General features: G+C 37.2%; 1 protein-coding gene across 2 annotated transcripts in view; it reads left to right on the plus strand.

Annotated features, from left to right (window-relative positions):
• Positions 1 to 16,164, plus strand: part of LOC126263049 (uncharacterized) — a 161,513-nt gene that overhangs the window by 85,827 nt on the left and 59,522 nt on the right. For both annotated transcript variants that reach the window (XR_007546806.1, XM_049960024.1), the window contains exons 7-8: positions 3,829 to 3,991; positions 8,270 to 8,467. Coding sequence is in view for 1 of the 2 variants with exons in the window: in XM_049960024.1 (XP_049815981.1) it covers positions 3,829 to 3,991; positions 8,270 to 8,467 (361 nt within the window). In the remaining variant the exon portion in view is untranslated. The remainder of the gene's footprint in view (positions 1 to 3,828; positions 3,992 to 8,269; positions 8,468 to 16,164) is intronic.

Genomic DNA, 16,164 nt, shown 5'->3' on the forward strand with positions numbered 1-16,164 from the left:
ATTATTTTATCCACAACAGTTACAGTGACATAATGATTTTTGTCATCTAAAAGATGATTTGCCAAAACTGATGTCTGGTAGTAGAAAATTCAGTGGATTTCTAAGTAAATCTAATGGCCATACTTTCAGGAGTCCTTTTTTGTCCTGGTGTTTTCAGCTACAGGGAGGAAGAAGCCATTGAATTTAGGAACCAGTATCCGAGTTTAAGATCATTTCTCTCACTGCTACTTTCAACAAGAAGTTGAGTATCATTTGCATTGCTGATTTTTTTCCTTTTTGATGTAGTAGAAGTGTTGCTCATAATGTCCCTTTAATTCTTGGTTAGAACTATCCCTTTGCATCAAATACAGCTCTCTTCTGTACCTTGCACAAAATACTTTGGTCCTACATGTTAGCAATACCTTCTTCTAGCTTTTATTGTAATTGTTCCTGTACCATTAAAAATGAAAACTGAATTAATAATGTTGAGGAATATTTTTAGGAGAGAATTAATTTCTCATGTACTATGTGCCCTTGGTAATTTCTTCCCATCATTCATGCCGTGAATTCTCTCTGAATATAGTAACTGAGTCAATAATTATGATTTTGTGAAACTCTATGCTTCAGGTTTGGTTAAACCTGACTGATGGGGATGCTCTATTGCTATCACCTGACCATCACAGTCACATATAGTTAAGAAGCAAATTATCAGTTGTCATTCCATTAAAAGCTCCCTATTCTTGTTGGTAATAATACTTTTTGGACCAAACCTTAGATGGACATCAGGAACTGTTAAGTGCCTTGATCAGATACATCCAATATGAAATCAATATCAAAATCTCCACTTTCAGTTACTTCTCTTTATTTCTGCTGTTATGTTAGTATGCTCTCTGTATCCACATAGGTGCATCTCTTCAATTGCGGTAATTTCCAAATGATATTCTGCTATGTGTAGCACATCTGAGAATAATATTCCATATTATCAAGAAGGAGAACTTTCAGGGATGAACCAAGGTAAACATTAATAAAAGAACTGTATTAACAATAACCTGTCATTGTACTGCTTAATGCTATGCACACTTTTTCCATCTAAATTTACTTAAGTAAATTAGAAAGAAAGCTGGTACTTTGGGAAAAAAAGCTTCTGTCTCCTCAGTTGTACCAGATAGCTGCCATTTGTCTGTTGTTGATAGTATAATATTTACTTTATTACAATGGTATTTTACAAAGGAAATATTGATGTAGTGCTGTAAATATCAAGTGCAATTTGCAGTAAATACTACAGTATTTGTCATAAAGCTTTACAACTAACACTTATATGTGTGATGTAACTAACAGAAATTTTCAAATATTGACTCTATGTGTTCATATAATTTTTAGAAAGATTGGCTCATGAGATATGTTTGTTTGGCTAATGAGATACGTTTATTTGGTTGTTTGGTTCTTTTTTTGAGTTGGCAGGGATTTTCAATTTCATACTTTATGCCAGAAAGTAACTTGTTTTATCTTCCCAAGAGAGTACATATTCCACTCTGTATCCTAAACAACAAGGCAACGTCTACATGAAAATGTGGCTTGTATTGTGATTGTGTAAATCACAGTTCAGCTGAAGCTGTTTTTGTTGTTAGTACCATTAACATTTAAGGAGTCATTGTGTAAGGGAAATGAGTGTAAGAATTCCAAAAGCAAGGTTTCTGCAAGAAATATAGTAATCTACTTCATACAATATTCTTACTGTTCGCTTCTGCCAAATAAACACCTGATTTACTTTACATGCACTGCTTGACAAGATAATTCCATAAAACAATAGGGAGTGAAGATGTGTGAGATAAGCAAAAATTTAGGTCACCACCATGAGAGATGCTTCCAAGGGCAAAACACATTGAACTGAGCTTCTTGATTAGTTTATCAATGTTTGACACCAGTTTAACTTGTTATCCAACTAGAACTAAAAGAATTTTACATAGTGTGTTTCATTCAGTGCATGACAAGATTGCGTACTTCTGGTGCTAACATGTCAGTATTGCTAGTCTGAAATTCTATAATATGTGTCTTTGTGAGTTGAAGGCCTAAACTGATTGCTGTAAACCAGTTCAGCTGTCATCTGAGCTGTGTCTCCCATGGACCCTGATTAGTATGCTTGTGTCATCAGCAAACAGTATTGTCTTTGAATTTCTCTTTAAAGTCATAGGAAGTTTATGTGGATTGAGAAAAAGAGGAATTCGACATTTTATGTTCCTCCATTCTGAGTTTAGTTTCTTGACTGTAGCACAGTTTGTCAATGAAATCATCTGTTTATATTATGAAAGTCAGACACCATCCATGCAAGGGGGAAGCCATTAATATCAAAACCTTTTATTTCACCAAAAAAATTGCGATCTACACTATTGACTTTGGCAAGATCATAAAATGTACCAACAAGATAATTTTTTTTAACCCTGCTAGCACTTCATTTTTGAGGTCTTGTATTGCTTTCTCAGTGAAGAAACCTTTACAAAAGCTAAACAAGGAGGTACCATAGTTAACAAGTCTTGATCAGTATTTTGCCACAGTCCACTTTCTCATCATTTTAGAAAGGATTGCAAGGAGCACTATAGGTCTGTAATTGGAAGTGATTTGCTTATTTTCATTTTTATAGGTAGGCATTACTACAAAATATTTAAGTATGTCAGGAAACATGATATGAGTCACTGAGCAGTTATAAATATAATTTAAGGGTAATCCTATCTCGTCAGCACAAGATTTTAACTTTCTGCTAGAAACACCAATAGTCAGCAGAATTACCACTTTATAGTGACCTACTGAATTTTATAATGTCTTTGGAGGTTGTAATTTTGAAACTGATCCTTTTTTTTTTTTTTTTGTTGGTTGATGCGTTGTTTGCACAACTAAATCTAAGGTGACTATATTTGGTAGTTTACTAATAGGAACTAGATTTTAATGACAAGTCATATTTTTTCATGAACTTTAGGGTGAATTTTACAACAGTTATGCATGAATAGTGTAGAAAAGTGTCATATTTAGGGTGGGATTGTTGCACTGCAAGATCAGTATGCAGAAGTGCATGAAGCAAATGTGGTGAAGTGAAACATCCATACCACCTGCTGCCTTGTCGCTTTCTGGGCAAACCTTGTACACTATAAGATCTATTTAAAATTAATAACAAGGCCATTTTGACCACAGTTTCTAGAAAAAACCTCTCTGAGCAGGCACATAAATAAAAAGAGTACCATAAAGAAAAAACAAATAAGTGTGATATTGTGGTGTATGTAAGGACAGAGGAAATAGGAAATGTGGGGATTTGGGGGGGTGCGAGGGGGAAAAAGGATTGCAGGCTGAAGAATGTGCTGAATAGCAGGCATTTCTGTGTGCAATGTTGCTGTAGGCTGGGACATTGGAGAGTGTGTTTAGGGAGACAATCCAGATAAATCACATGTATTATTAGCAACAGTTGAGTAGTTGACTATTGAGCTCAGCACCATATTCTGTGATTGTATTGTCAAACATATCCTTGATCAGATATGTACGCACATATGCACAACTTTTGTTAGCTCATAAATAATGTTACCTCGTAAATAAATTTGATAGCATTTATAATGTCTCTAAACAGTGTTGATAAAAATAATAAACTACATGAATAAGAGTAATAAAAAGACATGAGGGGTACTCTTTTCAGTGTTTTTCAATGTTCACGATGTGTTGTATCTATAAAGGAACAATACATAAGTCTGCGGATTCTAGTAGTCTGTGGATTCTAGTATATTGGCAGGAACTGGACACAAAAATTTCTGAGCCATATAGTAACATCAAATTCCTTTAATAATTTATTTGTGCAACTTTTTGTTACAGAGGAGTTGAATCGTGCTGTGTGTTGGTACCTCACTTGTGACCGCTACTGGGAAGATTCTCCCAATGATTCTAGACATTTTCCTTGGGGCCTTGTCTTCGTGTTGGTCATGGTGCTTTCTCTTGGTATCTGCCTCTGCTACTACATAATATGGGTTCTGTTTGAGTAAGTATGAGTTCAGATTGTTGTTTTTGACACTTATTGAATAAAACTTGATGCAGTCTGCAGCAGTGGTTATTGAGAAAATAACTGTTTGCGTACTTTTGAATTTGCAAGTTATCCTTTTCTGAATTTCTCCACAAAGCTAACAATAAACAGCAAATACTGAACATAGCATATACTGATCTTCAAACAGTTTAATATGACCTCTGACTGCAGAGCAATGTGGTAATTTTCACATTCACAAATCATTACCATAGGTAAGATAAGTGATAAGTAATAGAAAGAAGCTACCCAAACCTTTGAATAGAACCAAATTAGCTCCCAAGCTGCAAATTCAGCCAAACAATGATGTATAATTAGAGTGGATATTCCACTCAACTGTTGAATGTGTTTTACCTTGAAACTTCCTTGCAGATTAAAACTGTATGCCAGACTTGGACTCAAACCTGGCACTGGGTGATTATAATAAAAGTGCGGCTACTCACAGAGGACGAAAGCAGGCTGTAAACATCAAATAGCAGCAAAATTTGGTAGATGTGCTAATGTGTTAATGTAAAACCAATTTCCGCTGGAAAAACATTAGTTCCAATTTTGGCCACCAGGTGCAAATCTTGTGCTGTACAGCATCTTGTTGATGTCTCTGGTGCTCATATTGAACAAACTGTGGAAGTGGCAGTTCATAATAAATCAAAACTATGCTTTTCTCACTTTTCTTGATTTGTTGTCTTACAGGTAGCATAGCTGTCTTTCCCACTACCAATCGAGAAATTGTTATTGATCACCAAATTTGGCACTTCACTCATAACTCAGCATTGTGTTTGTCACAACTGAAGATGTCAATCTTTTGTGCTAATGAAATATTGTAGGAATTTCACAATGACATCCGATGTCTCCCCTAGGTCCATATTTCCCCCCCCCCCCCTCACACAAGTGCGATTTGCACTTCTTAGACTATCCTCTGAGAACAGCTGACTTTCAGAATTACAGATGAAGTAAGTACAGATCAGAGGCACAAGAGACAGAACATTGATCAGTAATACATTTTATTCGATAGAAAAGTGGTAAGAGCAAATTTAAAGAATGGTATGTTCTTTATTGTTTTGATATGATATGGTAGATGAATTTAATGTCTCTTTTGTTAATGCTACAAAAGATAGTTCCCAAACCACTGGTAATCAGAAATGCAAAGTTTTTAATTAATTTAAAAACATTATATATAATATAATTATTTTTCATTTTATCCAATTTTGACACCAAATGCCCATTTGTTAAATTTCTTTGTATATATCTGGATTTGAAATTAACTTTAAATAGTCATACTGAATATATTTGTATGTAAATGGTTGTCATGTGTTATTTAAGTACTGAGTAAACAACATGAGTTGAGCCAATTGAACAATGAGACAGCGCACCTCCTGTTGCACCACCACATGGAGGAGGTTGGTACAGGAATGCAACTGATATTGAACATTCAAGAGCAACCACCATTTGTTTCATCTTTTTGTATATTTTAGTTTGCATTCGAGCCTTCATGTAGAGGAGGTTATTCTGTAGTAGTGCCATGAGCATGCATTGACCTCAAATTCCTCATGAACTTAAAAAAGTCACCAGCAGAATGTTTTCATATGTTAAAGGAGGTGTTTGGTGATAATTCTATACCACATGCATGAGTTTTTTTAATGACATAAACTGAAGAAATGCTGATTTTTTTTTCCAAAATCAGGGATGTTATCATGGCTGAATGGGTGCCCATGGGTCAAATCATTAATCAGAAATACTACAAACACAAGTCCTAATCAAGTTGATGGGAAGAGTAACAAAGAAAAGACAAGATGCGTGAAGAATGACACATGGAGTCTGCACCAGGACAACACACCAGTCCACAGTGCCTTATCTGTGAAACGAGTTTTAGCAGACAAATGCATTCCTGCACTCGAACATCCTCCTATTCACCAGATTCCTGTGACGTTTATCTGTTCCCAAAATTGAAAAGTGTATTGAAAGGAACACATTTTCAGTCTGTTGAAGAGGTAAAAGCAAAAATGACAGTTTTGTCAAAGAGGGTGACAATGGATGACGTACAGCACTGCTTTGAGCAGTGGGAGACAAATGTTGAGTGGTGTATAGACATGAGAGGGATATATGTTGATGGGAATAAAAGTTAGTTGTAACTTTGTTCGCAATAAATCACAGTTCTGAGACTAGTTTCATTACTATTTATTTGTCACACCTCGTATGTGTCTCAAAACTATTGCTTAGTCCCTCTTATGCTCTATTTTGCTGCCAATTCAAGCATGGTACCCTTTTGTATAGCAATTCTGTAGGAGCTGTGTGAAGAAAACTGGTAGAAAAAGATCATCAGGTGCGTGTCAAGCCTAGAGCAATCTGTACAATGACATGATACTCATCAAGCATTACTCATGACTATACCTAGAACTAGGCTGAAGGAGGCACAGTGTATTTTGAATGTTTAGGTGGAAAGTTATTCAATACATTACCCTCAGACACACACCACATCTCACTAAAAGTATTTAAAAACAAAACACAAAAATGGGTGATAGTAAAGAATTTTTAGACACTTGAAGAATTTGAAAACTGTTCAAAAGATAATCTTAATTATGTAAATGTGTAATGTAAATACTGATGTTTGCCTTTTTCACTCAATACTAAAAATATAATATGGAGATAATAAATCTACTCAACAAACAGTGGCAGGAGAAAACATATAAAAGAAGTGGAAATGCACAAGCTTTCAGAGCCAGTGGCCCCTTCTACTGGCAGAAAGATTGGAGAGAAAGGAAGAGGGATGAAGGAAAAGGGCTGGTGAGGTTTAAGAAATGGGAACAGTCGCAGAAAAGTTATCCAGAATCCCAAGTGAGAGGAGACTTATTGGAAAGAACAAGAAGGAAAGACTGTAGGTAGCAAAAATCAGTCTTTCCTTCTCATCCTGTCCAATACGTCTCCCTGACATAAGGTTCTGGGTGACTTTTCCATAACTCTTCCATTATCCTAAGCCTCACCAGTTCTTTTTTGCCTTTTACATTCCCTACAGCCCTTCTGCCAGAAGAAGAAGCCACTAGCTCCAAAAACTCACACATTTACACATCATTTATGTGTTTTCTCGCACCATTGCATACTGAGTGGTTCTTTTTTTTTTTTTTTTAATCTAGCCATATTATATTTTTCAACATTGATCATTTTTGTTTTGATAAATATAAATCAATATTAAGCCAGTTATGTTTAATACATCAGGAAGCAAGATGCTAAAAAGGTTTTTTTTTCCAATGTGAGAAAATGGTTCACATAGACTGAAACTAATAGCGCATTTCAATAAAGTTTTTATGGCATCTAATGGTGTGTACAAACATGTCTTTCACTAAAGTACGAACCAGACCAGGAATGCTGCCCAGTACTTACTTCCAGGAGAGATGTCAGTACTGCCGACAGACACACAGAAAATTATACACACTGTCCTTGTTTTTGGAACTGCTTTTTGATCCCTTGGGAAGGAGAGAGAGGGGCTGGGGAAGGTTAAAAATTGAAGATCACTCACTCGTACACCAGGGAGAGAAGGACCCAACTGATGTGAGGAGGAGAGGAGGTTTTTGTCAGCATTTTTTGTGTTTTGTGATTGCCAGTGTAATCAACAATACCTCTGAATAAAAATAGAAGAATAGCTACAATGAGTTCAGTTACTGAAATAAACCTTCAGTACAAACATTTAATATTATATGCATTTGAAAAAAGAACATTAAAGCCATCATTACCACTAACTACAAGTATTGTAATTAAGGAGGAGAACATTTATTATAGCAACAACAACATGGAAATCTTGTTGCGGACTGGAGAATAAACATAAGAAAATGAAATAATCACATTTTTCACGTTCAACAAAGTAAATTTAATTTAGAGTGATTGCTTAATTTTCAGAAAATTCAATGACAGAGCAGTAGGAGTGATCAGAACAATAACCATTGTTATTAAATTAATATTAGTTAGTTAGGTCAGAAAATGTAAGACCACAATGGATGCAATACTCACACAGTTCCGAAACAATGTAAGACCATTTGCACAATGTTTACCTGCATCTCTAAATTATTATATTTTTGCATGCAACTTCTGTTAACATTGGAATCTGCTTGAAAATTTTTTTCAGGATATGAAGAAGAAGCTGACTTAGTTATAATATCACCTTTAAGAAAGTTATTTAACAATTTAGGATGCTACAAGTTATGTAACGGCTTTTCCTAACTGTGACAAGTTTTTTCTTTATTGTTCCAGTTCTGATGACCAAAGTGTTGCCAGCACAAGTGCCACTGCAACGGCTACTTCATCTCCAGTGCATCATGCAAATTCAACTAATAGGCCTTTATACTCAGAGGAATATTACACAGTTCCAGAAATAAATGATATGGGACAAAATGAACATTATATTTATGTAACATATCCACCAGAACTAAAAAGGAGATTGTTAGAAAGGTCAGTTTGGTGTGGGTGCATATAGAGAAAGCACAAGCTTTGTTGTACTTACATAAGCACCTCCATCATTGCACATAACATACAAACCAAAGAAAACTATCCACGTAAGACTTTAGTCACATGCATGGCTTGTAACATTATGCTGCATACTGCATGAAGGAGTTGCATGTACTTTCTGTTTGTCTTTACATAAAGGAGAAGTTTCAGAAATGATTTTATTAAGATTACCACAGCTTTAATTTTGCACAGGAATTTTCACTATCTGTGTTGATTAAGTTTGTTTTGTCCAATCAAGACCAACAACAACTGAAAATCATCTACAATTATCTGTCTGAAATACTCTCAGCAGCAGAGTTTGTACTGTACAAAAGGAAAAGATGTTGCTACCTGTAATGTTTATAAAATAACTTTTTGTACAATTATGTGAATTTGAATAAGAATGTAAAAGTTGTGTTATCAATAAAACACAAGTGTTTGTGCACTCTTATAGTAATGGCCACTGAATTTGTTTTCTTCAATCTATTGCCAAGTGACTTATATGAAAAGGTAAGGACCAAAAGTTGGTTGTCACATCTTGATGCAATTCACACTGAATGTGGTGAAGTTAAGATATTTTAGGTGACATTCTGCTTGTAGAGATACTAAACTGTGCAGTCAGGTATTTAAAAACCAAAAAATAATGTTATTTTTCTCATGTTACTATTCTGTACAGAATGAAATTGTCTTACAGATCCACTGCAGCAGCATGATGCCTATATTTTGAATTACATCAGAAACAATCATTTATCTAATTGAAGCTGGAAAATTCTACACACACACACACACACACACACACACACACACACACACACACACACACACACACACAGTATTCATTTCAGTATGTCCTCTTGTGGAAGAGAACATTAAGACAAGTGGAATAACAGTGCACAATTTCAAAATATAATGTTCACAAACAACTGTGAAAGACAAAATTTGTCATAAATGTTTTTACTGTCATAAAAGCAAATAAGGCTGGAAAATAGGAAAACAATGTGTCATTCATTGTAGGAGGCATAGCTTTTGGCTTCATTCTCACTGTTTGGAAATTTTGTCGAAATTCCCTTGAAAGCACAAAAATACTTGGTTCATAAAATTTCAGTGTAAATACATAAGCCATGAAAGCTGTGCACAGCTGCACAACACTCTTTTGTCTTTCAAAACAATCATTTTTTCTTAGTATATATGATCATTATTGTGTTGAGTTGTGCAGTAGGAAGATAGTTTTCTCTTTGTCTGACTGCGGTCGGAATTCATAATGTTGGCAGTTTACATCCCCATCCAGCTAACCCTAAATTGCTTAAAGTAAATGCCAGTGTCATTGTTTTGGACAGGACATGGGCAGTTACCATACTCATTCTTCCACCATCCGAGCTTATCTTCCCTCTCTAACAATCTCATCAAAATGGGACATTACACCCTAATCTTCATACTTTTACTTCCTTTTGATAAAGATGACTGGATTTGTTGTCAAGTGCCACCACAGTCTGATTATTATCCTGCAAATGAAGATTGGATCTGGTTCTCAGTTGTGAGGAAGGCATGGCATACCTCCAGCTATGGGGTCTCGTCTGTCAAACGTTCAATATATTTACAAAACTTTTTCCAGGCGTGTTTAAAATATACCATTGGCTATGAAAATTGATACATTCATGAGCTTTAAGTCTTTTGCAGGGAAACTGATGAAAACAATCTTAGGAATAAAATTAAACTCACACTGGGGGACATAAGTCAGTCCCATGATGGTTGGTAATGGATCCACTTGTACTCCCAACCTACACACGTAACTTCATAATGACTTTCAAGTACTCTTGAAAAAAAATCTCATGTTTGTCAGTGATAGCAGCATACTAATCAAAGACCAAAATCTACCATATGTAACACTGCTCAGATGATAAATGAACAAGCCTACAGCTGATTCACAGAAAGCATGCTAAATCTGAATCTCATAAAGACTTACAGTATGCAGTATCAAACAAAGAAAGATGACATGCTAAAAAATTGAAACTGGTCATCACCACAGCACTTGTAGGATGGCCATATGGTGAGTGAATACCCTGTTAAAATGATCTGTTGACACCAGAAGAGACATTAATGGTCATATGTAACAACATAATTTATTAGGATGTAGCTGTGTAACAAGAAAAATGGAGTCAAGACATAAATAAACCAATGAAGATGCTCAGTGTAGCATGTTCTGCACTTAGACATATTCCTTGTGTCATTGATTTGAGCAAAATGGTGCTTACTTACTTTCCACACTCTCACCCACTGTTACATTATTGTCTGGGGATATGTAGCTACAGTAAAGAAAATTTGTGTTCAGCAAAAGCAAAATCAAGAAAATCACATTAAGCTAGCACATCTTTAAGAGGCCTCTCCAGAGATCCTGTGTTCCTTAATAGTAGTTGATGCTGATAATGAAGATTAGTTTCAACTGAATTCGGACTTACAAAACCCAATAATAGACGGAAGGATAATGCTCATGTAGACTTTACCTCCTTTCTTGGGTTCAGACAGTGGTTCTGTATTCTGATATGAATGTCTGCAAGAAGCTCTTAACTGATGTGAAGTATCCCTATAACTCCAAAAGAAAATTAAAAACATGTCTTTTTAGGTATGCTTTCTGTTAATCAAAGCTGATAATACACATTAATTGTAAACTTTCATTTTCAAATACACTGTAAACTTAGCTTTGAAAATTATTTTACCAAAATTAATGCGGGCTATATTTATTTTTCACTTTATTTATTTCCTATCCATCTAGTCACTGTCTACAACTGCATTAAATACAAAACCCATAAACTGGTTCTATGACTTCATTGTTAATTTGTACAGCAGTCTCTTCACTGCACTGAGAGTACATTATTTTAATCTTATTACAAATCATTATTTAATTTTTGTCCCATTTTTGCTTGAAAAACCAACATTACCCTAAAGCGGTGAGAAAGTTGTCCTCTATCAGTTTCTGTAAATTTTTGAAGAAGTCATCTATCTTTTCACCTGAATGTGTGCACATTAATGGATAGCCCTGCATAATTTCCTTGAATATCTTTTGTTTTGTTTGAAAACAATTCTTACTATACTGCCTTGAGATTCCTTTTGTATATGAAACATTATTTTTCTTGTTTATGCCTGAATTTATTGCTGTCTGTTTCTTTGTAGTAAAAAAAAGTGTTCCAATTTTAACTCTAATGTGTCTGTATTTTATTGTCACAGTTCTGATAACCCTATGACATCCCACTTGATGTTTCTCACCATACAGAGTTTAGTTAATGGTAGAAATGATAAGACATCATGTGAGCATTACTAAATGCCTTCTCTGAAAACAGCTTAGAACAGAAAATTAGGAAACCCACTCATGATGAAAATATATTGGGTCTAATGGTAACAGATAATCCTTTCCTCTTTGAGGATGCCCACATAAAAACTGGTACCAGTGACCAAGATGTGATTGTGGTAACAATGATTACCAAAGTACAAAGGATAACTAAAACAAGCAGAAAGATATATATGTTCAGTCAACTACATAAAAAATCAGTAGTGTCATGTCTCAGTGAGAGCAGGAGCATGTAGAGCAGGGTCAGCCACAGTGTGCCAAACTTCATGTGTGCAGCATGTGAGGGCCACATGTGGGCCAAGGCCTGGCCTGTCATTCAGCTTTGCTCAGCCCTTCTCCAGAAGTAACCGCAACAGAGCAACATTTCATTTATCACTGTGGTGTGGGTTTTTGCAGTTGGCACAACTCTCTGAGTTTAGCAGAATCGTAATGTTAGTGCTGTTTACCCTTCGGAAGAACATTCACAGGTCCAATTGCTGTTTGACCAAAAAGAGGCAGTCTGGCAATCTATCATCACAATCCTTTAAAATGAATGAGAATGACAGATGAGAGGGAAGAGAATTCTCAATTCGCATAAGCGATAGGTACTGCTTATTTCCTAAAAAAAATGACATTACAGTACCTGCAGATATAATTTAAACTATGTGCTAAAATTGCAGCTGTGGAGCACCTGAAGAATTTGGTGGTATAAATAGTAAAATATATGAAGTCGCACCCATTACTCCATTTTCAGTTGCAGCAATTTTCAATGGAAGTGAACGAAGAATATGGAGACTTCATATATTACTCCAAAGTATGAGGGTTGGCCAGATAGTAATGCACTACATTTTTTTTCTCAGCTGAAAACAATGCTACGAATGCAAAACATTAACATATGTATTATTTGAAGTCTCCTGAGTGAGTGTGCCAAGTTTCTGTCACTTCCGACGGGTAGCGTAGCTGCAAGACAGTTTCAAAATGGCGTCTGTAGGTGATGTACATTACGAGCAACATGCCGTCATTGAATTTCTCACTGCAGAGGAAGAAACTGTGGTGGATATTTGCTAATGGATGTGCAAAGTCAATGGAGCATCTGCTGTCTACGGAAGTACTGTTAGTCACTGGGCACAGAGGGTGAGGTCATCAGAAGGTGGTTCGGCGGAGCTCCATGATTTGCATCGGTTAGGGAGACCATCCATGGCTGTCACACCTGACATGTTGCAGTGAGCTGGTGTTGTAATTTGCAAGGACAGATGTATTATGACTCAGCAGTTTGCACTGCATCTGTCAATCAGCAAAGGAAGTGCGGATGGAATTCACACAGTGAAGCACTGACTCCACCACCAGGACAAGGATTGGCACCAATAGGGCATACATGCCCTTGTTTTGTGCTGGTGGAAGGCCATAGAAAGGGATAGAGACTACATGAAAAATAGGATTTGTAAATAAAACGCCATTCTTTCATGTGTGTAATTCTCATTATGTTCAATAAAGAACTGTTGAAGAAAGAAATGCAGTGCATTACTTTCTGGGCAACCCTCATACATTGAAGTCATGGGACATACCGGGAATGGTTTTTTTCATGTAAATCTTGCTATTGTTCAATTCATGAAGGAAAAAGGACTGCAGAAACGAAAATTAGAACATCCAGAATGGATTGCAGACTTCACATTTTAAATGCACTTGACTTAATGCTGCCTACTGTAAGACATTGCAGGGATAACTTCTATCTGGTTATGGGGATGCATTTAGAAAGAAAATAACATTGTAGAAGGGACGCATTCTGAGAAAGACAATTCAGTTCCCTAAGCTCACTCACATTAAAGAAACCCAAGGTTGGAATAATTCATTGTGGCCCTGCAAGAATTACAGCAGTTTTATACAGGTTTTGAGGACACTGTCAATCTAGGATCTGTTTTGAGCTTTTTTCAAGACTGTTTACCATTTCAGCTGGAAGTGCTCCTGTGCATGTGTACATGTAACTGGTTGACCTGCAAGGAAGTTCCAGTTTTAATTACAAATCTTTTCATGTTAAATCTGTCCCAGATGTATACATTGCTTTTCTCAGGTAGATTTTTTCAGTCTCCGTAATGGGGCTGCAAAAGTACTACAATATTTTGATCAACATTTGTGTGAAAGACCTTTTTTCAATTATGAAACTAAATGAGTTAGGATTATGTGGCAAGTTGAGTACAAAACTCGGTGAAATTGTCTGAACCTGTCTGTATGCCAACAGTTTGTAGCAGATAAAAATTATATCACGTCTTCAGTGTGCCAAAAACAATTAATACTGAAAACTTGTTTTGTTTGTCATCAATGTTGTTGAGAAATGTGAAATATAAAACCAAGTCTCATGCAGTGCAAATGTAGTTGCATTTAAATGTGGTGCATCTACTGTTTTTTATCTCCTCACACTCAAACAGTGTGGCATGGTGGGGGAGGAATATGAAGTGAGCTGAACAGTTTGTCACTTGGGCCCAGGCATGGTCTGTGAGCCAAATTCTTGGCCTCCCCTGATGCAGAGTACCTATGGCTCAGGTTTAAAAGAATAGTTGACCTTGCACTGGATAGATACATATCCAGTAGAACAGTTCATAATGGGAGGGAACATCTATGATATATGATCACTGTATAGAAAATTTTAAAGAAACAGAGATTACTGCATAACAGGAGTAAAACAAAGCATATGGCTGTATCCAGGCATCCCAAAAACATATGTTTTTCCTATTAGGTGCATTGTGCTGCCACCTACTGCCAGGTACTCCATATCAGCGCCCTCAGTAGTCATTATACATCATGAGAGAGCAGAATGGGGCACTTCACGGAAGTCACGGACTTCAATTGTGGTCAGGTGATTGGGTGTCACTTGTGTCACACGTCTGTAAGTGGGATTTCCAAACTTCTAAACATCCCTAGGTCCACTGTTTCCAACGTGATAGTGAAGTGGAAACATGAAGGGACATGTACAGTACAAAAGCGTACAGGCTGACCTTGTCTGCTGACCGACAGACACCGCCCACAGTTGAAGGGGGTCATAATGTGTAATAGGCAGACATATATCCAGACCATCACACCAGAATTCCAGAATGCATCAGGATACACTGCAAGTATTATGGCAGTTAGGCGGGAGGTGAGAATACTTGGACTTCATGGACGAGCGGCTGCTCATAAGCCACACATCACGCCGGTAAATGCCAAACGACGCCTCACTTGGTGTAAGGAGTGTAAATATTGGATGATTGAACAGTGGAAAAATGTTGAGTGGAGTGACAAATCATGGTACACAATGTGGCAATCAGGTGGCAGGGTGTGGGTATGGCAAATGCCCGGTGAACGTCATGTGCCAGTGTGTGTAGTGCCAACAGCAAAATTTGGAGGCGGTGGTGTTATGGCGTGGTCATGTTTTTCATGGAGGGGCTTGCACCCCTTGTTGTTTTGCATGGAACTATCATAGCACAGGTGTACATTGATGTTTTAAGCACCTTCTTGCTTCCCACTGTTGAAGAGCAATTCGGGGATGGTGATTGCATCTTTCAACATGATCGAGCCCCTGTTCTTAACGCACGGTCTATGGTAGAGTGGTTACACAACAATAACATCCCTGTAACAGACCAGCCTGCAATGAGTTCTGAGCTGTATCCTATACAACACCTTTGGGATGTTTTGGAATGTCGACTTCAGACCAGGCCTCACTGACCGACATCAATACCTCTCCTCAGTGCAGCTCTCTGTGAAGACTGGGCTGCCATTCCCCAAGAAACTTTGCAGCACCTGACTGTACGTATGCCTGTGAGAGCAGAAGCTGTCATCAAGGCTGAGGGTGGGCCAACACCATACTGAATTCCAGCATTATCGATGGAGGGTGCCACAAACTTGTAAGTCATTTTTCAGCCCGGTGTCCGGATACTTTTGATCACATAGTGTAGATAGCCCCCCATGAACCATGGACCTTGCCGTTGGTGGGGAGGCTTGCGTGCCTCAGCGATACAGATGGCCGTACCGTAGGTGCAACCACAACGGAGGGGTATCTGTTGAGAGGCCAGACAAACATGTGGTTCCTGAAGAGGGGCAGCAGCCTTTTCAGTAGTTGCAAGGGCAACAGTCTGGATGACTGACTGATCTGGCCTTGTAATATTAACCAAAACGGCCTTGCTGTGCTGGTACTGCGAACGGCTGAAAGCAAGGGGAAACTACAGCCGTAATTTTTCCCGAGGGCATGCAGCTTTACTGTATGATTAAATGATGATGGCGTCTTCTTGGGTAAAATATTCCGGAGGTAAAATAGTCCCCCATTCGGATCTCTGGGCGGGGACTACTCAAGAGGACGTCGTTATCAGGA

Source organism: Schistocerca nitens, chromosome 6, assembly GCF_023898315.1.
Source record: "Schistocerca nitens isolate TAMUIC-IGC-003100 chromosome 6, iqSchNite1.1, whole genome shotgun sequence".
Taxonomy (NCBI): Eukaryota; Metazoa; Arthropoda; class Insecta; order Orthoptera; family Acrididae; genus Schistocerca; species Schistocerca nitens.